The sequence below is a fragment of the Gymnogyps californianus genome, chromosome 13 (assembly GCF_018139145.2).
Source record: "Gymnogyps californianus isolate 813 chromosome 13, ASM1813914v2, whole genome shotgun sequence".
Classification (NCBI taxonomy): domain Eukaryota; kingdom Metazoa; phylum Chordata; class Aves; order Accipitriformes; family Cathartidae; genus Gymnogyps; species Gymnogyps californianus.
This window is the reverse complement of record NC_059483.1, coordinates 16,825,285-16,847,585: the sequence shown is the minus strand read 5'-3', so window position 1 is coordinate 16,847,585 and position 22,301 is coordinate 16,825,285. Positions and strand designations below refer to the sequence as shown.

General features: G+C 51.1%; 1 protein-coding gene and 1 long non-coding RNA gene across 4 annotated transcripts in view; both read right to left on the bottom strand.

Annotated features, from left to right (window-relative positions):
- TEX264 (testis expressed 264, ER-phagy receptor) overlaps positions 1 to 5,350 on the bottom strand; it is a 44,092-nt gene extending 38,742 nt beyond the window's left edge. The window contains exons 1-3 of one of the 3 annotated variants that reach the window (XM_050904935.1): positions 5,312 to 5,350; positions 4,179 to 4,246; positions 2,694 to 2,985 (exon numbers count right to left, since the gene is read on the bottom strand). In XM_050904935.1, coding sequence (XP_050760892.1) covers positions 2,694 to 2,972 — 279 coding nt within the window. In that variant the 5' untranslated portion in view covers positions 2,973 to 2,985; positions 4,179 to 4,246; positions 5,312 to 5,350. Of the gene's footprint in view, positions 1 to 2,693; positions 2,986 to 4,178; positions 4,267 to 4,691; positions 4,802 to 5,311 lie in introns of those variants that run through there. The other 2 variants (XM_050904937.1, XM_050904936.1) reach the window with 2 other exon arrangements.
- An 11,062-nt stretch (positions 5,351 to 16,412) lies between these two features.
- On the bottom strand, positions 16,413 to 22,242 carry LOC127021737 (uncharacterized). The gene is made up of 3 exons (XR_007767256.1): positions 22,180 to 22,242; positions 19,880 to 19,924; positions 16,413 to 19,320 (listed from the first exon to the last, which is right to left on the bottom strand). It is a non-coding gene; the product is annotated as an uncharacterized LOC127021737 (long non-coding RNA).
- Positions 22,243 to 22,301: the final 59 nt, after the last annotated feature.

Below are 22,301 nucleotides of genomic sequence, written 5' to 3'. Positions count from 1 at the left end.
TTGAGGGCAGGTTAGGTTCCCGTCACAAGAGCCAACCACATGGCCTCCAGAGCTTGGGACGCTTGGTTGCAGAGATGCATTATAGGCTCTGCTGGTCCCCAAGAGCTTCCAGCACCCTCCAGGCTTGCTCCACACGTGCAGTGCCCAGAGCTTTTGTTCTGCCCCTCCTGAGCACCACCTGTCCAGCAGGCTCCAAGAGGGAGGCAGTTCCCCTGCCCAGCATCACCACCAGGATCTCCCAGCCTGACCCACAGACTTGGGGCCACACACCCTCCAAAACATCTAGAGACCCACACAAACTCACTATCATCCTTCGTGAAGGCCCCACCATGGACTGTAGCTCCCCACAGTATCCTGCCCCGTGCAAGGAGCTCCCCTGGGCTCGCACACCAGCTGAAGGCACTCACAACCCACACCGGATCAGTGGCCAGTCCACGGGCAAGCGAGTACAGAACCCTCAGCAGGGGGTGGAAAGAAGGCCTCCAGATCCAGTAGCATGCTCCAGTCCAGACTGGGCACCAGCTGCGCCACCAGGCAGAGGTCCCAGTGTGCCTTGACCACAACAGTCCAAGAGCTGTCTCCACCAGCTGAGGCCTGAATCCAGAGAAACCTCCCCCAGCCATCAACACCAAGATGGGGCCTCCTTGGCCATCAGACGCCATTCAGCCATGCTGGTAGAGAATGTCTTCCCCTCCTGAGAGACCCAACCGCGAAAGGAGAAACAGCCAGCTTCCAAAACCCTGGATGGCCACTGGAGACCTGAGACAAGTTCTGCAGCCCCACTGCTTGCTCCAGCTGCAGGGTGAGGGCAGAGATGCAACAGATGCAGGAAGAGGAGAAAAGAGACAGGACCAGAAAGAGAAGGCAGCTTCATCCTGCACAGACAGCCCAACTTTCCAGGGTCATGCAGGAGCTGCTCCTTCCCAGCCTCGCCTGGTGCTGCCAGGGAAAGCACTCCCCGTGCCGGCCGCGGCAGAAGTCACCACAAATATCCTTATCAGTATCTGCGGGCCTCAGCAGTACAAGCTTTCGGCAAACAGAGAGGCAAGACACAGCGCCCAAGCAGAAGGTCTGCAGGGCAACCACAGGCATGTCCACATCACGTCCCCAGAGCATGGCAGCACCAAGCATGGACGCTGAGCCCTTTCAACAGCATCCACTGCCCCGCTCCGCCCCCAGAGATGCTGGGGGAAGAAGCAGCAGCACTGGGGTTCTCAACTCCAGGTGACAACCTCAACACAAGGACAAGGACACAAATTAGTGGCGGGAGATTTGACCACTCTGACCACATGTGCCCTAGCACACTAGGCACTCCCCATGGCTCCCATCCCTCACCCACTCCAAACATGACACTTCTTGGGGACAAATGTGTCCAAGCGTGTCTAGTCGAACCCTGCCTCTGCCCGGCTCATCCCGGAGGGGGAAGTCCTCCTCGCCACCCTCCTTCCCAGGCCAGGAAGAGGCACTGCAGAGTGTCTCTTCTCTGCCTCCCATGATCCAGAAGCAAAAACTGGAAGGTAAAGATCAGTCAGCTCATCACAGGATACAAAGATACAAGGTGGCTGAGCACACCAGGCTCCACTGAGCAGAGTCAAGCTCAGTGCTCTCTCGCCTCTGATATCTTCCTGTCACAGTCCGCTCAGCACTATGTTTTCATGGACAAGTTCCCTCTAAGCAGGTCCATCCCTGGGGAGCACCATCTTGCAAGCGACAAACCAGGGTTCCTAAAACAGGACCAGTCACCCCCAGAGCAGAAGCACTGGGCAAGAGCTATCAGCCCAAGCACTGTGCCCCGCGCCAGCCCCCAGCACACGTGCCCAAGCACACATGCACAGCTGCTGGCCACTCTGCCGTCCCTCCCCCCCAAGGGCATTCCTCCACGGTCACACTAGCTACTGCAGAATTACTGGGGAGCCAGGCTGTCTGCTGCGGACAAATGGCCACATGCCGTCATTTGGAGACCCCAGTGCCACCTAGCATCAGCAGCCAGGCTCCTCACCCCCCAGCAAGTTCTGATGCACTTTTGTTTGCTCCTTGTCCTGGACCGTACCCGCCGGAGTACTTAGTTCTGGCTGGCAGCCATCGGGCACTGCACTTTCCGCTCACCCCTCAGCCTGAAGAGCATCATGGAGTAACTGTTTCATCAGACAGGAGCCCTCAGCACGCATCACCTGAGGTTTCAGTAAGAACTCTCAGGGGATCAAAGGACTACAGGGAAGCTCAGAAACACATGAGAGCACTCGAAACAAGAGAAGGAGTATGGATGAGGACAGAGCAAGATGAAGAGACCATCTGCTTTCAACCACAGAGCTGCAAGTCCAGAAGGAGCCTTGGCTGCACTTCCTGCAGCCAGGAGATCTGCCAAGGAATGCCTCACCTTGGGGTCACAAACATTTGCCTCTGCTCCATAACCAGATCCATTATCCTGCTGATAACTTGCTCAGCAGGAGCGATCAGAAGATAGCAAGCTTTGCTCACCCAATGCCTTCCAGTTGGGGTTATCCAAGAAACCATCTGCTTTCAGGTGCCTTTCCCCACAGATCATCCTCTGCAGATCTGGGAGACCTTGTAAACCCCAGCGCTCATCTACAGAGGATGAGCTGCAACTGCCTGAAATACAGTCAGGGAGCATCCCGAGCTGGGAACTGGGTGCTGATCACGAGAGCTTGCCGGCCCCACTGGGCACACCTTACCGTGTGAGGGTTGTCGTAGTAGACGCCGATGGAGCAGAGCTTCGAAGAGATGCTGCAGCCGTCCGTGAAAAGCTGCCCGGATTCACCATACGCGCCTACCCTGAACTTGTAGGCCAGCGTGATGCTGCCGACAGGCGGGGAGCCAGCACTCACAACCACCTCCGTGAAGAGCCCCGAGTAGACAACGAAACCGAAGACGGTCAGCAGCAGCAGCACAACCAGCACCGCAATCAGCCCAAGCAGCACCCAGTCAGACATGATGGACGCTTGGTGCTCCATGCTTCCTGATGCACTAGTGACAAGAGGAGAGAAGAAAAAGCAGGGGAGTTAAGCTAGCACTCAGACAAGCAATCGCTCTCTAAAGCTATTTATTTGCAGCAAAACACACCCACTTCCAATTGCTCTTATGCGTGAAGCTTAAAGACAGTGGAAACCCCCAGAAACCTCCTGTATATTAGTCCCACGTTGCATCAGCCTGTTCCAATTGGTCACCAGGTACAAATTATACTGCTTCAGCACCTCTTGGGAATGAGGTGGTTATGGAAGGGGGATGGAGAGGCACTGTCCCCATCTCCCCAGAACGAGCCACACCGCTCAGGTCCAGCCTTGCACCCAGGAGAGACCAAAAACCACCCCAGGAGCCCGCATCACCCAACGGATCAACAGATACACAGCACTGGGCTAAGGATCAGGGGACCATAATCAAATAATTTATCATTTATAGATACCAGATGCAACGTTGTGATCAGGGCAGCCCCTTTGTCAAGAAATCTAGAAGCCCAAGTGTTTAACAACCCAAACAAGGACCACACTGGTTCAGAGCTGAGCCCTGCATCCAGATCCAAGCACGCAGAGAGGCTCAGAGGAAGCTGAAGACCCAGCTAGAAAAAGCATCCCCAACACACTCAGGTGCAATGAATTACTGGCTTTCCTTTTAGATGGCTTTTTTTAACCTAAAAGAGTTTTTATAACCCCAACCAAGGCTTCCTGTTTTGTTTGGTGTCTTTTCTCTCTCGCGCTGACTGCAGGACGCAGCAGCCTGATGAACGCCTCCTGCTCGTTTTCACCCACCAAGCGCAACCGCTCTGGGGAGTTGCAACCCAAACCATTGCAGAAGAGTTGTTTGCGTTTTTTTCTCCCTTGAAACACAGCTCCGGTCACAAGGACTGGCTGCAACACTCCCCTGTGACTTTCACAGGAGCTAGGTTTGAAAGTGAAGGTTGAAGAAAACAATTCACCTTCACCTTCGTGTTATAAACACACCTTGTCCAAAAAAAAGTCGTTCACGGCGGCTGCTGCTTGCTCAGCTTTACAGCAAGAGAAAAGCCACATCCTAGTAGGAACCACGGGTGGCTCCGCTCTGCTCGACCCCAGCGAGCAGGGGTACAGCAAAACCAAGCCCTGCAGAGCCGGCACCGCTGGCTGTGCTCTCGGTGCTGCGGCAGCGCCAGGCTGGGCACCGTCTCACACCACAGCCCTACTCACCTGAAAAACCAGCTCAGCCCAGAAACGGTTCACGACATCTGATCCACAGGGGTGCGGGATCCGCCACGCTGCAGCAGGAAAAAATAAATGTCATTGCTTCCTTTCAAACTCACGAGGCCAAAAGAAAATCAGTCATGGCAGAGCACCCGGAAGGCGCCCAGTCGCCTCGGACCTGCTCCCCAGAGGAGGGGCGTCCCGAGGGGCGCCTTCTCCTGCAGAACCCCGCGGGCTGAGGTTTCTTCCCAAAACTCTGCGGCTGAACGCACGGGCACCGAGAAACACAGGAATTAGAAAGGAATGGTGGAGGACAACATCCTGCAGCCGCCTCTGCTGGTGTGTCCCACCCCAGGCTGTCCCCCAGCTCCCCCAGGACACCCGAGCTGTAGCCAGTGCTGCTCCTGGGTGACCTCGCAGTGGAGCACTCCTGGACCTATAGCTTGGCTGGAGCTATACGTCCGTCCCGATTCCCAGCAGCGCCTCGCCTCCTCCCTATAACCAACACAGATTTATTACTTTAAATCATGGTTTTGGTGAATCTCCGTGAGCTGCCAGTCCAACACGCAGCCCGAGGGCCCTGAAGACGGCCGGCCCCAGAGGAGAAGAGGGTATTTTTGGCTCTTCTTCCCGGTTTCCGTGGCTCGTTCACCGCCAGCGGCAGGCACGGGCGGTTTCCCACCTGCCCTCCTCACGGGCAGCGGGAACGGAGCTCGCCCGGCCCCTGCCCGGCCAGGAGGCCGTGCCCCACCCGGTGCCCGTGCCCGGGCGGAGGGGAGGCTTTGACCCGAGCGGCCCCAACAAGTGCCCGCGGCGGGCGGCACCCGGCCTGCCTGCCAGGAGGCGCCGCTCTCGGCCCTGCCTGGCGGCAGGCAGGCGGCGGGCAGCGCGCTCAGCACCGGCACAGGCTGCAACCCCCGCCACCGGCCTGGCCGCCGGAGCGGTGAGGGACCCGCCGAGCCGCCGCCGGGCCCGGCCGGCGCCCCCCCGGCTCCAAGCAGGCCGCGGCCTGGCGGGGGGGGGGGAACCGGAGCGGAGCGGCGCTGGCCTGCCCGGCCCCGCCGCTCCCCCGCAGAGACCCCCCCCGCCCCGCCCCGGTGACGGCCGCAGGGATCCGAGCGCCCCCCTGCTCTCCTCACCCGGGGCTCGCCGGTGACGGCCGGGCCGGAGCGATCCCGGCGCCTCCCTCGCCCCGCCCCGCCCCGCTCGCGCGGGGCCGCCGGGCCCGCCCCGGCTCCGGCACGCGGCGGCTGCGCGCGGGGGGGGGGAAGCACGGGTCGCGCGCGCGGACGCCGGGGGAGGGGCGGGGCCGGCGGGCGGGGCGGGGCGGGGCGGGGCGCTGGGCCGTGCCACTGGCGGAGGGGAGGGGGCGGAGCTTCCGGCGGGGACAGGGCCGCCCCCAGCGGTTCGCTCTCCCTTGCTGGGGCAGCGGAAGCGGGAGCGCCCTGCCGAGGAGAGCGCCCCCTGGCGGGCGGGCGGCAGCAGCGCCCATCCCCACCGAGGGGGATCTGGCGGCCGCGTCCCTCCCGGGCGGTGCGGCGGGGCCCGGCGGGGCCCGGCACAGCTCCCGGCTGCCTCCCGGCCCTTCCCAGGGCCTCCCTGCCACGCGGCATCCCCAACCCTGCGGCCCACAGCCCCGGAGCCCCTCGCTGTGCCACGCAGGAGGGCTGTGGGTGCAGGGCCTGCAGGCCTGCGAGCCAGCTCGCCCCCGGCCCCCGAGCCCCTGTGGTGAGGACGGCTCTGCCCTCACAGCCAGCTCTCTGTGCAAGATACTGCTGGGCGTGAAAGATAAACGACGATGATGTGTCCTCCAGCTTCCCCTGTGCTAGGGCTGCGGCAGCTCGGCACGCGTCCCAGCTGAATGACCCCTGAGCTTCGGGCTCCGTAACAGCCGGAGCTTCCACTTAATGGGCTCCTTCCCTCGGGCGCTGGACAAACAGGTGCCACGATGCTAGAGGACGCACCGGCCGTGCGTCATGGCCCCGACCACAAGGCCTGGCCGGTCGGGCAAGTGAGCAGAGCTGCTCTTCAGCGACCTGGCCCTTCGCACCAAACCCAGGGAGGGTTTTGAGCAGCCGCTTGCAGGTTCCTGCAGGCCCATTGCTGGGGCTGTTGCAACCTGGCAGAAACAGCTTGGCTTCTGCCTGTGTTCGAGCTTTCCCACTGCCCAGCTGGAAGGAAAACCAGCCCTATAGCTCGGCAGACATGGACAGCACTAACCAACAAGGGGGAGCACCAGGAGAGTTCAGAAGGAGTTAGATGTTTGTTTCATTCAGGGGTTTGGGGGCTTTGGCCAGATGTTCTCGGCTTGTTTGTCCTTCCCTCAGCCCAGTGCAGGCGTGGGGCACTCCCCACCAGCAGCCAGGAGGCTGACCGCTTTCTTTTCTATCAGGTGGGCTTTATCACCCAGAGGGGAACCGCATTAACTAGTTGCTGAAGACCCACAAAGCTTCAGCCAGCGCAGGAGCTGGTCAGGAGCACCATCATCTTGCACGCCCCTCACCACCCCAAGCTCTGATCTGCTCGGACAACTTCTGTCACAAGGCAGCTTCGCAGCCCGCTCCCACCTCATGATACCTTTGGGCCCCGTCTTGCGGCTCCCCCGCAGAGCACGCAGCACCATGGAGCGCCGGTGCTCAGCCGCAGCCTTTGCCGCGTCTCAGACAACTCCTCAGGTCCCCGTTTCTTTTCAAGAATGGGAATTCCCCTTTCAAGGAACGGGACCAAGCACCGTACCTGAGAGGAGCAAGCAGTCTTCCCCACCTCCTGCTCCTCCTTCAAAAGAGACATGCTAGAAGGGCCCAGACGTAATTCCCATCCTCTTTTTCTTCCCCCTGTATAAAAGCAACCTTCACACCTCTCTCTTTACACCAAGCTTTCTCCAGCCTATTCAACGCTCTTAGCAGGGAAAGTTTGCTGTCTGCTGGTACACCCAACAACTGGCCCACCCGAGCCTCCTCCAGATGCAGCAACAAGAAGCAGTGGAGTTTGCTGCTGTCTCTCCTGCTGTGGTTTCACATCCGTTTCCCATACGTCCCAACCCCCTTCGTCGGGGCTGTTTGCAGAGGCAGTTCCGGGCACTGCTTTTCACCGATGTGAAGCCAAAGAGCTCATTTATGAACAGTAGTTTGAAATACTGTAATACTTGCCTTTCTCCAGCAGCTTCCTAGCGAGGATCTCAAGGCTTTCTATAAACTGCAATTAGTTAAACCTCAGAGGCCCTCCTTGTATTTGGTGTTACAGCTCTTTTGCAGCTGGAAGAAAATATTTCAGCTTGGTTACGTGTCTCGCCTGGAGCCATGCAGTGAATCACTGGCAGGAAGAGGAACAGAACTCAAAAGCCCTTTAACTGCCAGCTCTGGCCATCAGACACTTCTCTTTCCTCCAGCCTTGGAGTTATTTAACTTAGCACACATTTAATACTTAACACATATGTTTTCCCATTACAACAGAAAATGCTAAAATTTGGGTCTCATTTAACAGCTTCATGCCTTCACTCTGAAACAGTACATCGAGAAGAGCCGAGGCAGAAGGATGTAAAACGTGCTCTCTGGCGGGCTCCCCAGTTATCCTCACCTGCTCAGCACTGCTCAGCCACGTCGCACACCCACCGCTGGCCTCTGACGGTGTCAGCCAGCCGGGCCAGCTCTCCAGCGGGGGTCCTGGGTGTCCGGTTATGGCAGACACTTGGTCTCAGCAGACCTGTTTGGGCCGTGCTGGGCCCCACGCGTCTCTGATGGGGTACACAGATCAGCCCTTTCTCATTTAAATTCTCTTTGAGCAGCAGACAGAAATGGAGGTGGGTTGTGAGCAGGAGCAAATGTAGGCAAGCTAGCCTTGCACAGTCCCACCTGCCAGGCCCCAGGCAACATTCCTCCATCCACTTAGCCACTGTATGGAGGGACTCCAGCTTCATCCCAGCAGCAGCAGTCGGCGATGGTGCTCAACAGGGTGGTCACCGCACCGCACTCTCCCAATGCTTCACATCGTCTCAGCAAGGCACGTCGTACCTGGGGCACTTGGCTCAGCCTGTGGCCCAGACCCTGGCTTCCCAGTTCTGCTCTCACCTGCTGGACCCTCCATCCCCTGCTCCTGTGACCCAGCAAGATGTGCCGTTGTCCTTCCTCTCTGAGTTGCCCTGGGTGTCTTTATCTGTTGGAGAAGGTGGGCTGAGCTTCATGTTCACTTTGGATGCCCGGTAAGCAAATAGATGTGGTAAGGATGCTTATCGCCTTGGGAACGTGGCAAAACACAAACAACTCTGACTAACTCAGCATGGAAATACCCTCCCTAGAGGGGCAGGCAAGAGGCCAGAACAGAGCGTGCAGCTCTGGGGAATTTCCATCAGCACCGACACAGATGGGCTCCACTCCAAAGTCCTTCCTGGCTGCCCGTAACATGGCAACTCTGCATTATCATTGATGAACCAAGACCAGCACTTGGTCCCTTACAAACAGGGGAGACAGGCAGTTGTGGGAATAACTGGAAGGAAGGCAGCACAGGCACATGGGAAATGCTCACCTGGTGGGCAGGAGGCTGCCTGCAGAGGCAGAGCCGCAGGCCAGAGGCTGTTTCACAAAGAAGCCCAAAGCTACATTCCTCAGAGCAAGATGCATGACCAAATGGCGCGGTGGTCCCACACACCCACACATCGTGACGTGCAGTTTGGCCCACGCCTGCCCCACGAGGCAGGCGCCACGTCCCAGGACCTGCGTGTCCCCGCTCCAGCCATTCTGCTGTCAGAGTATCTCCTCCCACTGCCCTGCCACCCGCCCATGCTGCTAGGACCCACTCGGAAACCTTCCCCGTTTTTATCGCCTGCCCAATCCACCCCACGCCGGGAACTGGAGAAGTCTTCTCCAGAGGAAAGACACTGCGGAGGGCAGGGGCTGCGCTGGCAGAGCTCAGCAGGGCAGGGGGCAGGACTGGGCTGTGCAGTGAGGGCACAAAGGGCTATTCGAGTGCTGCTCGGTCCAGCGAGCCAGGACCAGGCTGTGGCTCAGTATTTAAGCCAGGAAGGTTTCGGCCGCTGGCCTCCTGAAGCACAGGGTTAGTGTCACTGGCAGGGTTAGGGTGCCGGGAGCAGGAGGTCCTCTGGAAATCATCCCCAAAGGCTACACAGGACAGCACAGGTTTACCCCTCCGCATAACAGCTTCCCCTTTCTCATCACCCACCATCGGCACCATAAACTTTTAATATTTGCCACTGTGGAGCTTCTTGTACCGATGGATAAATTGTCTAAAATATTATTCATTTGTTGTAATGAAACTGCTGTTGATGGGAAAACCTCAATAGGAGACTAGGAAGGGCTCATACACGCAAACACACACGTCCTGGCATCCTGCGAGAGCCACGCGTGTGAAAGGCAAACAGCGTGAGGAGCCCGGCGGCACTTCAGCCTTTCACCTTTTGGTGCCTCTGCTAATGCAAAAGAGGAGATACACTGAAGGATTAACTATTGATCCATTGTTTTGCCCTCAGATTTAAATTCATTTCCCACTGCATTCTTCTACGTTTCTTTCTCATGACAGGAATTCAAAATTCACAGTGTTACAGAGTAAGAAAAGAAAAGGCATTTATGTCTTTTCAGACAAACTTAAAAGTGTTAAGAAATATGCAAATTAGTCTTATGGTTAACTGTCTATTTAGGCCACAAATGCTAAATAGCAAACTATTTTCCTCCTGGATCTATTAGCAAAAATGGTCTTGTAATTAAATGCAAAGTTTTTAAGTTATGGAATAAACTTTTCAGGCAGGCACGTAACCTTCCCTACCTCCTGCCTTCTGAAACCAGAAGGGTTGAGTTTAGATTCTCATCTTGTGTTCAGATCCCAGTCCTGAACCATACAAACCTGGACGGGGTAGGATCCACTCACTAAATCAAAACTCAAGCCACCAAACCAAACAGAATGGACTGCAGTGACGGACAAAACACTCAGTAATGCCTGCATGGTGTCTTGAGCAGCAAAGACTTACAGCGGCAGGAAAAGGAGGAATTTCCAGTTTGGGGACCGGTCCTTTCCAGTCTGATGCATGGCATCCTATGATTTCTCAATGAATTTACCATGTGCTACCTTTAAGATAACCAGGCTCCTTGCTCCTGTAAATAGCTTTTCCAAACACTTCCTTTGGACAGATGGGGGTCGGTAGGAGGTTCCCAATCCACTTTTATTTAGAACTAGTGTCTGCCTGTCTTTTCTTGTGTGTATATTGACTTCAGTCTCTGGTGAGTTTTATTACTTTAGGGGGAAACATCTCATTACGGCTTTCATTTTGCTGGGATAAATAAATAAAAAAAAATCTGTGTTCTTACAAATCACTCTCCATTCCCCTTTTCTACACCTATTCCATTTTGACTTAATATTTTAGAATAGGAATGCATAGAATTAGATTACTCAAGGTATTTTGCCAGGCCCTTTGTCTTAATCCTGACTTCTGTCACGGGGAATTTCCATGGATACTACAGGCAGACTTTCATGAAGTTATGGAAGAAAAACTTTTGTAAGTTGTAGCCTATGAGCTCCTCCTTTTGCTATCGAAGCACTGAACAGCAGATTAGAATTCTGCACCTCTGATTATCAGCTATTTAGCAAGATACTAAGGTGGATTTTATTTAACAAATTGTGATGGAGCTTTCATCTCTTCCTTTCAGATGTCACATCACCTCTGGTAGCTACTGTGAATGATAAGCAGCCATTCAGACTCCCCTCCCCAAGGCCAGCAATCACATTTGTACATCGCTTTGATTTTCTGTGAATAAAAGATCAGTTACGAGTCTGGAGGGATGCATTATTCATCTTTGAACTCCCCTGAAAATCATTTTAAACTGTTTATAGCTCCAGTCGTTTGGAACTAGGGTGCACAACTTAAACTCATGGCCAAACAGGTCTGGTCAAATTTCTCCCGTGATGCCAGGCAGGGGCCGGTGCTCAGAAGGGATCTCTTCTCTGCAGCCACGTTCTGTTCTCCTCAAATCAGTAGCAATGCTTCTCACAGATGTTTGTGTTCGGTCCAGAGAGGAGTATCTCCCTTTACCTGCGCTGTGAATATTTGTACCTCCTACTGCAGTGTATCACACACACATGAATAATGGGGCTATACACACCTTTTCCTGGTGAAAAATGTATTTTATAGGGACATTTGCATTGAAATATTCTCTTAATTTCTCCTCCTGTAGCATGCCTTCAACTTTCATTGTCTTAGTGGCAATCGTGTACTTCCTTCTTCATCCTGAGGGTGATCTTATATTGTCTTTGAGCTGCAGAAGAATACACACCTACAAACCAGGCTTTTCTGTCTTTTTTTTTAACCTCCTCTCTTGTACATGAAGTCTGGATTAAGTTTAGATGTTTTTCTTGCTGAAAACATGAGATATTTTACCCAGAGTGTTCTTCCATTTTCCATCCAGACAGAAACAAGAAGGAAAGCATGAACACGCTACCCTCTGTCTCTCTGGGTTTGCAAACTGTGCTTGCAAAAAGCGCTGGGTTTGATGCAGTCTTGTCAACAAGCTCATTTTCTACAGCGAGTGACACTTTAGACTGTCATCCAGAATTTTTAATGAGGGATCCCCTAACAGGCTTCAGGGATTTCAACAGGATTTTAAGAGCCTTACACAATTGCACTCTAACCAGAGAGGAGCTGATGTTCCACAAAGCAAAGCAGCCCAGCGGTAATGACAGCAACAGAGCTTTCATGTCAATGGTTCACCTTTAGTTTTACAAGAGTGACTGCAGAAGGAACAACAAACATGAACATTTGTCCCAACCTTAATTGCTAGCTTCACAACCAGAAAATGAATTTCTTATAGCCATGTTGTGCTCCTGTTTTTAATGCACACGTGTAAATAGTGCTTTAAAAAACCTCTCTGGCAGCTGTGTAAAGAATTACATTGCAATGACAACTCCAAATTTAAAGCTGAAAGACATTTTTGTTTTAAGATTTTCATCTCCTTCCTGGCAAAACACTGTCTTGAAAAAATACTTCACAAGCCTCTTCCAACTAAAGAACATCTGCGGGGAGCTGCTGTAAATCTGAGGGGGAGCTCTTCCAAAAGGACTTTCAGAAGCCCTGATTATTTGTACTCTCATATTTCCCTTTCTTTTCCTACTACCTCATGTTGTAGTGGACGCACCATTCATAATAAAAGCTATTAAACACAGGTGATTTCTGACATTATTCCACCTCAACATGACCCCCCTTCCCTCCTACAAGTGTCACTGCCTACCAGTGCACTACCACCCACCACGAGTGCACTTCTCCCCAGTTATTGACTTGCAGAGGTGGTGGAAACGTTTCCCGCTGCACTCAAACCTTCAAGTTTTAAGCCCAATCTGGTTCCTCTCAGTTTACAACCAGGTCAGGCCAGGCCACCTGCAAGCAGAGCAGGGTGCACCGCTCCCATTGCAATGATAGCTTCGGTTCAAACTGGACTGCATCTAAGCCCACTGCTGCAGCTCTGCTCGACAAGCATGTTTGCGAGTGCCCCCATAGAAGAGCTTGTCTCAGCTGACCTGATTTCTTCAGGAGGCCTGAACTGGCTCCTGTGGCTGCTCTTCTCCTTCCCTCGACGAGACAGCTTGAACTGCTAACACTGACATAGGCTTAACTTTGCAGCAACAGAGCACAGAAGTGCAAATCCCATCCCCAGTGATGCCAAGTATGCCACAGCGAGAAGGAAAACCATTTACAGGCAGATCCTGGAATATTTTTAATCCTATAGTTTATTCGGCTATAATGCCAAATGTGATCCGCATCTGAATTTTGAGTGCCGAGCACTACCACCAGCATGGGGGAGGAGACAGAAGAGAGTGCCACAACAAAGCGTTGCAGTGTTCTTGTCTTTTTATTGCACTTTTTATTGCTGCTGTGGAAGAGAGGATAACATGTGAGAAACCCTTGCACTGAACCAGAACAGCAATGACCACTAGAAATTACATAGCCCTCCTCTGCATAATACAGCTTCACCCTCCTTCCTGCCTTGGCTTGGTCAGGCTCAATCTCAGTGCCTTCATTTCCAGTGGGTAAAAGCACACGCGTACAATTTCTCTGGCTCGCTCTTAAGCGACAGCCGTTTGATGGGGAGTCTGAGCCCCTCCAGACACAGCTGATGTTGGTCCCAGCTCTACTTTACGCAATGCATTGCCAGTGGGTTGAGGGAGGTGATCCTTCCCCTTGACTCAGCACTGGTGAGGCCACACCTGGAGTGCTGGGTCCAGTTCTGGGCTCCCCAGTACAAGAGAGACATGCGGTGAAGGGCTACTAAGGTCATTAAGGGACTGGAGCATGTCTTCTATGAGGAGAGGCTGAGAGAGCTGGGACTGTTCAGACTGGAGAAGGCTCAGGGAGATCTTACCGATGTATATTAATACGTGAAGGGAGGGTGCAAAGAGGATGGAGCCAGGTTCTTTTCAGTGGTACCCAGTGACAGGACAAGGGGCAATGGGCACAAACTGAGACACAGGAGGTTCCCTCTGAACATCAAGAAGCACTTTTTTACTGTGAGGGTGACCAAGCACTGGCACGGGCTGCCCAGGGAGGTTGCGGAGTCTTCATCCTCGGAGATATTCAAAAGCCATCTGGAGACGGTCCTGGAAAATCAGCTCTGGGTGACCCTGCTGGAGCAGGGGGGTTGGACAAGACGACGTCCAGAGGTCCCTTCTGACCTCAGCCAGTCTGTAATTCTGAACTGGAGACCTCCACACAAGATACCTGCGCTCTTCAGGGATGAGACCAGTAACAGCAGCGCTCAAACAAGCTACTTCCCATCTAGCTGCATGAGCTGGGACTGGCATTAACTCAATGAGTTTTAGGTAGACCATGGATGTAGGTTATGGTGCAGCTGCATTGGTTCCAGTTCAGTCACAAAGGCTCCTCTAGGCCAAAATTCTCTGTAGGCACCTATTCCTATTTTAGGCTAAGGTAGACATGCCTCAGTTTCATCTCTGCCTTTCTACACTAGGAATCTAGACAACTAACTCAGGCACAGGTATCTAAGGAATATGGAGAGAATTCCACCCATTTTGGTGACTGCTGGAAAAAATCTGCCTAGGGTACAGATCACGGCTCAGAATTGCTGGGGTTTTGTGCAGTCTCAATAGACAAAGCCAGAAAAGGGTAAGGACTGAGATGCAGCCCAGAGAAAAGAGAGAGGAGCAATGGTGGACAAACGTGTCATGGGTTGTCACAAGTATTCTGTGACACTTGAGTGCAAAAAACCCCAAGCATAAGGGACCAATCAAGCAGAAAGCAAGTAAACTGCTAAAGCACATTTTCTGCTGAAAGTTGGCAGCTTTTCTGACCAGGCTATTTTCAGAAACTGCTGCTCTCCTCTGTGAAGTCAGAAATTTAGTTGAGGTGAATCTCCAAATAACAAAATTATATTTTGGCTCAATGTTGCATATTTTGTCTTGGCTTTTGCAGGTAAATCAATTTCCCAAGATTTCAGAAGTTCATGAGGTGGTTCTGAGATTTAACTGGTCCTTGCTGCCATTGAGGGGTCAGTCTGGCCACGTCCGAGCTAGCCTTACAGAGTCCCTCTGAAGTTTTGAGAGCGCAGGAGGGTCTTCAGCCCTGGGATATGGTCTTACTAAGCATATTGAAATGATAGAGGTACACAGTGGTAGCAGTTAACTCAGAGCCATTCACCACACACGTGACATCCAGTTTGCTCCCCTTGCCCTGAGCACATCCTCTGCGTTTTTCTCTGTTTATTCCAGTACCAGCAAAGGTCCTATTTTTGTGAAGAAATGCAACACTGTGCAGAGGCTGGGGAGGGCCAGTGACACACATCCCACAGGGACTTGTGCCAAAACTCAGAAGTCTAAAAGCAAGCCCATTTAACTACGAAACCTTTGCTCCTCCCATAGGAGAGGGGAAGTCTTATGCCTCTGCAGTATTTGCTCCTGCACCTTTTGCCTCTTGTCCAAAAACAAGAAAAAAAAAAAAAGGGGAGAACATAAAAGGATTGCATTAAGTCCGTCACTGGGAAAAGACATTATTTCCAGATAGATACGGCCCTTTCCTGAGTTACTGAAGCTAAAATATTATTCAAAAAAACTCAACATGAAATGGAGAGATTAAGTTCCAAGTGTATGCCTTGATTTTGCTTAGGGAGGTTTTTGTGCAACTCTACGTTAGTCTGAGATGAGTTGCCTGGAACAAAGGCTCCTGTTGGTCTCAGTGATCAGTTTTAAACTCTTCTCAAATTGAAGAGTCTAGCAAGGCTCTTTGTACAATCCCCACACTTCAATATGAACAATTTTAGAGGAAAACTTCCAGAAATTGCCATTCTGAGTTGCAAAAGCTTTGCATTCACAAATATTTCAGTGTGTCAGGGACAGTTCTCTGGCAAATTTGAGTGTTATTTTCCTGGAATAAGTGATCAAGTGAGCTGATGTGCGTCAGTCACCGCTGTACAAGACACACAAGATCTACCATTTATTCAGACCAGCTCAGAACCATTAGCACTAAGCTGATGCTGGTGCATCGACTGAGGTGAAGGAAAGGCTCCTGATCTCTAGCACCAGTAACTTGGGGAAAGATGAACAGGATTTGGAGGACTGACTGGGGCTGAAAAGAGATTCCGTTTCATATGGCATTTGGTGTTACCTCCTCATTTAGCCTTAGCCAAGTAACAATTCATCTTTCTTGGGCACAAAGCAACACACCAAAATCAGAACCACAACAAAGACAGTGCGTGCTCCTAAATCATCAGTTTGGGGTCTCACTACAATTTAAAATGAAGTCATCTGACATAGGGATTATCTCCATGGCTGGAGAAATAAAGCACAATATCCTGGGTGGGAAGACAGGCTGCCTTGACTTTCAATCTTTGTCACCTAACTGCTGTCAGAAGACAAGGGTGGTGGAAACCAGTCCACAAACATGTAACACAGCCACCACTTTTTCTTACTTGCCTTTTTCCAATGGCTAATGAATGAATGCATATGACTCGCAAGAATTGGGTCTGAGCCATATTTCTCAAGGCAGAAAGACTGCATAAAGACAGCTCCAGTATGAAGTAGAAAAAGACCTTTGTGGCAAATTGAACCTAGCAACGTCACCAGGAGGTTCTGACTCAGAGCCCCATTCTGCCCAGCTGCGCACTCACACCACCACCCCCCCACATACCTGCCAAACCAGCACGATTCAGCCCACTTGGAGCTCCGCCATGAGCAGCTGGACAAAAGATGATTGATGCAGCCGTAAAGCAACATCTAATGAAGAAATGCTTTTTATTTCAGGGTTGTAATTAAGCCATACTTTGTCACACTGCTACTGGCTGAGGCAGGAAGGCTACTGACGCGTTGTACAAGGAGAAATGGCAGATGGGATCAGGTTGTTATTCCACTTCAGACCAGTCCACGTTGGCTTGAGTCAACCTCAGACCAGTTTAACCTAGCTTTTTCCTTGCCTGTTTCTGCTGCCTGGCAGGTATCCCAGATAAAAGGGCTGCTTGCATCGCTTGGACACAGAGGAGGGTGCTCTGCCTCTAGCCGTTAGCAGAAAGGAGTTGCACAGGCTGCAGTTTTCCGGGGGCTCTGGGTGCAACGGAGTGGGGCATTGCTACAGCAACAAAAAGTGCAAGACCCCACTGCCAAATGTTCCACCTCCAAGCAGCTTCTCAGGCCTGCTGCTCCCACTGTCCCTGCAGACTAGTTACTGTGGTTTTCATTGTATAGGGACACAAAACACCCCATACATGCACTTAAAGCAAAAGATTTAAGCACTGTCAGGTTAACATCCACCTCCTGCGAGTCAGGCTTAACATCTTCCTTCGGTGGGCCACCCAGACAGCTTAACCAGCTCCCAGGCGGGCATCTCTGCTTGCTGAGCAGTTCAATGGTGAGCTGACAGCTCCCTCCTCTGTCAGAAAGCACTAAAAGCAGCCTAAAAATCTGTCCTAGTGTCACTTGGAGCAGAGGACTTGACTAACGGGGGATATTACGCATTTTCTCTCATTTTTTGCATGTAGGTAGGGCGAGTCTCCAGGACAGTTTCCTGGTGGTACAGGACCCCCCAGCCAAATGCACTGAGTGCTACTAAAGCTTCAGTTCTCATCCTGCCCTGCTGCAGCTGATTTGGGTGAGCCTTACAGCCAGCAGCAGGGCATGGCCAGGACTTCCTTCCCCTTCCAGCTGTATAAGCACATGCCAGGTGTCCTGCTCTGGTCCTTCTGTGATCTGGCTTCTCCAGAGTGTAGCAGCAGATGGCAGGAAGGGAGCAGAGCAGAGGCACTGTCCTGCTCAGGCAAGACTGGAGGTTCTTGTAGGTCACGGGCAGGTCTGTCCTTGCTGCTCAGCTACAGCATGTTTCACGCTGAAGGGGTATCCGTTAGTCCTTCCCTTCTGCATGTAAGAAAAACAGTGGATTTACTGAGCATTCAATGGCAGGCTGAAATCACATATGAAAATTTAGTCCCCATAGGATGCTATCCCCGAGTTCCCTCTGCTGACAAGCCAGCCTGGGATATAAGCGGAGCGTTGCATGTGCTGTACGTTTGTGCCTCATGCAGAGTTTAAGTCTAAGGGCTTTTTTGCTGGTTCTTGAAATAAAACTGGAACTGGGAGGTGGGGGAGCACTTAGCAGAAAAACAGACTTTGAAATACTAGTAAAATAGTGGGGAAATTTAATTATTTCAGAATCAAGTTGCATCAATATATTGTTCAGTTTACCCTTTAAAACTAAGAAGGTAAACTGGTTTTATTTCCCTTTCTCACAGTGTAATTCACTAAAGCTCTTCCAAATGTTTCTAAATTCAGAAAACAGGACGAAAACAATCAGATTATCTTAAACTGCACAAAAAGAGTTAATACTAAATGCCTTACTGTAAAATTGAAATCTTCTATTCCCTTTTTAGTCTATATTCTAATGTTTTACAAAGCATTACAATTTCTGTATAGTAGAGTTATTGCTGGATCCTACTAAACATCTCTGAATTTTGTCTGTTCTGCTCCATTTAAAAACTCAAAGTTCTGGATAAATTTGGTCTTTGAGCATAAACTGAACTTCACTGATCTTGCTTGCTGCCTGCTAGTCAAACTGTAGATTTTTCTGGTAGTGTTTTTAATTCAATTAAGTCTCTCCACACATACCATAAGGTAAACTTACTCACTTTCATTGCATTTTCTTGCCATAGCAGCTACTGTGCACTTGAAGCCGGCAGAATGCCACGTACAAGCTTAAAGCAAAGGTGCTATGTTGGTGTGAAAGAAGCTAAGTAATTGTGAATTGAAATTCAAAGCAGCTTTCAACTGAGATACCAGTTAAAAGAATTGTGCAGAAAAATAAATGGCTTGCAACAAGAAGAAAATTATAGCAAAATATAGGAAAGGTTTTCAGAACTGCATGAGGAGCTGCTTGTGCCCTATTTGTGTGACCACCTTCAGGTCACACTAGGATTAAGGGATGAGCTTGTGAAAGTCACTGCTGTCTGGAGCTGTCATGCCCAAGAGCCAGCCAGGGTCTCTAAGAGGTACAGACTTCTGGATACACATTCCCGGGTAGGGATGTGAGACAAACTTTTGGTTCAGGTAATAAATCACCTTCACACGAAGGGACCAGGAGGATCCCACACTTGGACAGGGAATACAGAACACAAAGATTTCTGGTCGCTTCGCTGTAGGATTTTAAAGAGTGCTTGCTGCATCTGGGGAGGCAGGGGATGAGCTTTGAGACCCAAGCTGTTCTTGGAAGGCCTATGCTCCTCTGAACCTCAATGGTTTCTGTACCAGGGTTTCTCTCAGTGGCAACACAGAGCTGCTTTCTCCTCCAGCAGTCCTGCAACAGAGCTCGCTGCTCCTTGGGCCAGGGAAGCCTGACCAATGGCATCTAGGAGGTGCCTATGCCACAAGCAAACCTGTGCCAGTGTCATACACTTCAACTGCACTGAGCTGGGGCTTGTAGGCTTCATTTCTCCAACCGTGGCTAAGAGCCTGTGTTTGACTAGAGGCCAGCAACTTTTTGGAGCTTCTGCTCCCCCTCTGCAAATCAGAGGCTTTGGATTTCCCTCTCCCTGAGGAAGTGCAGTTCCCTGTTCTGTGAAAATCCCCCGTCCAGAGCACTGGAGTTCTCCCCCTTGTTAGGGCTATTGTGACAGCAACACTGATCAACGCAGCGCCCATGGGTCCATCTGCAAGCTGACGCCTGTGGAGAGACACAAATGAGTTAATTGCTACAGCGACAGGGAAGGAGGATGCTAAAGGACTGGCTGTCAAGGTGGCCACTTGCTTTAGGACTTCAGACAGGCAACTTGCCCTTCAGGCTTCTTTGTCTGTGAGACAGGTCAAAAACTAACTTCATCAAGGCCTGCACTTGGCCTAAATGCTGTGTAGACTGGGGAAAGAGGAAGAATGATGTCCTAAATGGCAGAAATAGATCTCCTTTTGGTTTGGACTCTGCTGCTTTTACATTTTTTTTTATACTGGCACCATTGGGAGAGTTCCCATTTGCTTAATGAGGCCATATATGAGGAACCTGGGAAGACACTTAACATGTTTGGAGTGGCTTGACCTGCTAATTTTCATCCTTTATGAATCTGAGCAGCCTGGGTTCAGATGAAAGTTCTTGACTTTAAGAGGAGCTGGATATCCAAATCAGCTTGGAAAGGTAAGTTGTTGGGGATTTTTGTTTTGTTTTTTTAAAACAACACACACACCACCACCACACAGCTTATAGTTCTAAAGCAAAGACAACATTGACATACCATCATATTATGTTGGTAAGCATGTCTGGAAACTGGGAATGGTATCTACAAAAAATTTATAAAAGCAAATTATGATACAATTAACTGGGCTGGGTAAGTTATGGAAGGACTTTTGCTAAATAATGTCATGCTGTGGTGTTAGAAGTAAGCTCTCGTAGTTTCCTGGCACAGAAACTACATTTACTCTTCTATCAAGTGTATAGCTTGACTAAAAATATAACCCATGTTACATTCTCTAAGAAAAAAAAAAAATCTTATCAGCTGCTGCTTCCTATTATTTCCTCTCAGTTTTTGGTTTTGTTTCTTCTGATAGCTGTAAACACACTTGAGAGACTGCCTGACTTAAGTGGAATTGATTGCAAAAGGTATCTTTGCAAGAAAAATATCTGCAAAAGATATTCTGGGATGTTTCAGCTGTTCCTGGCTATCAGTTAAGAAACCTTTTTTCCCCTGTACGGACTCTTATCTTGGCAAAAAATAAATTGGGGGGGAAAAAAAAAAAACAAACTTACATTTATGACCAAACTAATTGTTTCAGAATACGTTGCTTTAACTCATAAATGAAGTCTCCACGTCACGTGAGAATAGCTGCACTTCTCTACTACCTTCTCATCCTTGAAGTTGACACCTAGTGGGGTCCTGGCCATAACATGAAAGTCAGGATGAAGACTTAGTTTTGAACCATGACACACACGAGACAAAGATAAGAGAACTTGGCAAGTTAGCACTATAGACACCTTCAAAAGGTGTGGCTTACAGAGAGAGTTACACTGAGGATCCTCATGGCTGGTAGTAGAGCTTGCTGGCCACCATCTTCATTAAAATCAAAGCCCTCGATCCATTAAACACTATCTGTTTACCAAAATGGAAAAAAGCGGCTCCTGAAGCACTTTGATTAACATGATGCCCACTTGAACAGCACTAACCTGAGAGAACAGACCTGGGGCCATAGGGCCATCCAAAGCCAAAGAGCTCTCTGCCTTGGGCAAGGAGATACTGCTCTAGGAAAAGGAGCACACGCATACTGTGATCAAAACACCCAACAGTGTTTTGTAAACAAAGGCCAAACTTCCCAATGGACCACGAAAAAAAGCAGTAGGCCACAAGGATCTCTATCAGACAGTAAGAGTAAAAAAAAGATTATAAGAACCTATGACCTAGGAATGACTGATTTGTGGTTAGAGCCCCACCAAGCTGGTGTCCAAACCACATAGGTAATTTCACCACTGACTTCAGACAAATGAACTGCTGTCTCAATGTTCCTATCATGTCAGAGGTGCAGGTGCACCCATCACCCCACAGGACAAACTATCACAGGGCCTCATGACCATGCACGCTGCCGACTGTCCATCAAGAATCAGTACCAAGCTGTATGCATTAAAACCATTTATCAGTTTGTATCAAATGTTTGCTTGATTAAAAAAAGTCAGCTTCCTTGAAACACTTCACAGAGCGAGCTAGTCCCAGAGACATGCTTACTGACAAGAGGATAAGCAGCTCCTTCCTCTATGGACACCAGAGAGTAGTCCATAAAAAGGTCAGTCTAAAGTTAGCTGGCAATGCAAATGCTGACAAATGAGGAGGGAATGGGGATGGGAAGAGGCACCTATTAACAGGATCACATACCAGGATTGGCACAGCACCCAGTTTTCCCTAGAGGAACCCAGATTAAATAGGCTATCCCCAAATGCCAGCTAAAGGCTACCATGCCTGTTGCACAAGGGAACCTCGAGAGACATGCAGATGATGACTGTCATCTACACCCTCCGTATACACAAATTCCCTTTTCAGCGAAGTGACACCCGAGTCCCCCTAAGCAGTACCCTTCCTCCAGGACACAAAGGAGGCACTGCATCAACCACAGGGGCTCTGCATCCCAAGATGAGGGCCATCCTTGCCATCAGGCACACCAGAGACATTCTCAGAAGATCCTGGCAGTGAGACGTGGCGCAGAGTCCGACCCTTCTAGCTCTCTCCTGCGCTGCCTGACAGCTCCTTGGCTTCCTCCAGCTCTGCTCAGTTTTTGTGAACAGCTTGACTGGAAGAAACAGGGAACCAACTCCCAGCCCAAGCAGGCTCATCTGAAAGGCCTGTAGGCAAACAGGACACCCTGATCCAACAACTCCCCACCGCAGCTGTGTTCCCCCAGCCTAGTGAGACCCGGGTACACGGCTGGGGAGCCGTGCCCAGCAGCGAGACTTCCAACACCGGTGGCTCCCCACAGAGGGCTGGCACTGCTGGGGCCGAAGCGAGCCCCGCAGCTCACCCGGCTCAAAGATAAGCAGGTGAAGCACACACACCTTCTCCTGGCCCCCCTCCGCCAGACAAGGCCTCAGGGCGTGCGCTGAGACCACCCTCGGCTGCCGAGGGATGCCCGCTGCCCACAGGGCCGCAGCGCGGCGGGGCCTCACCGGGGGGGGGG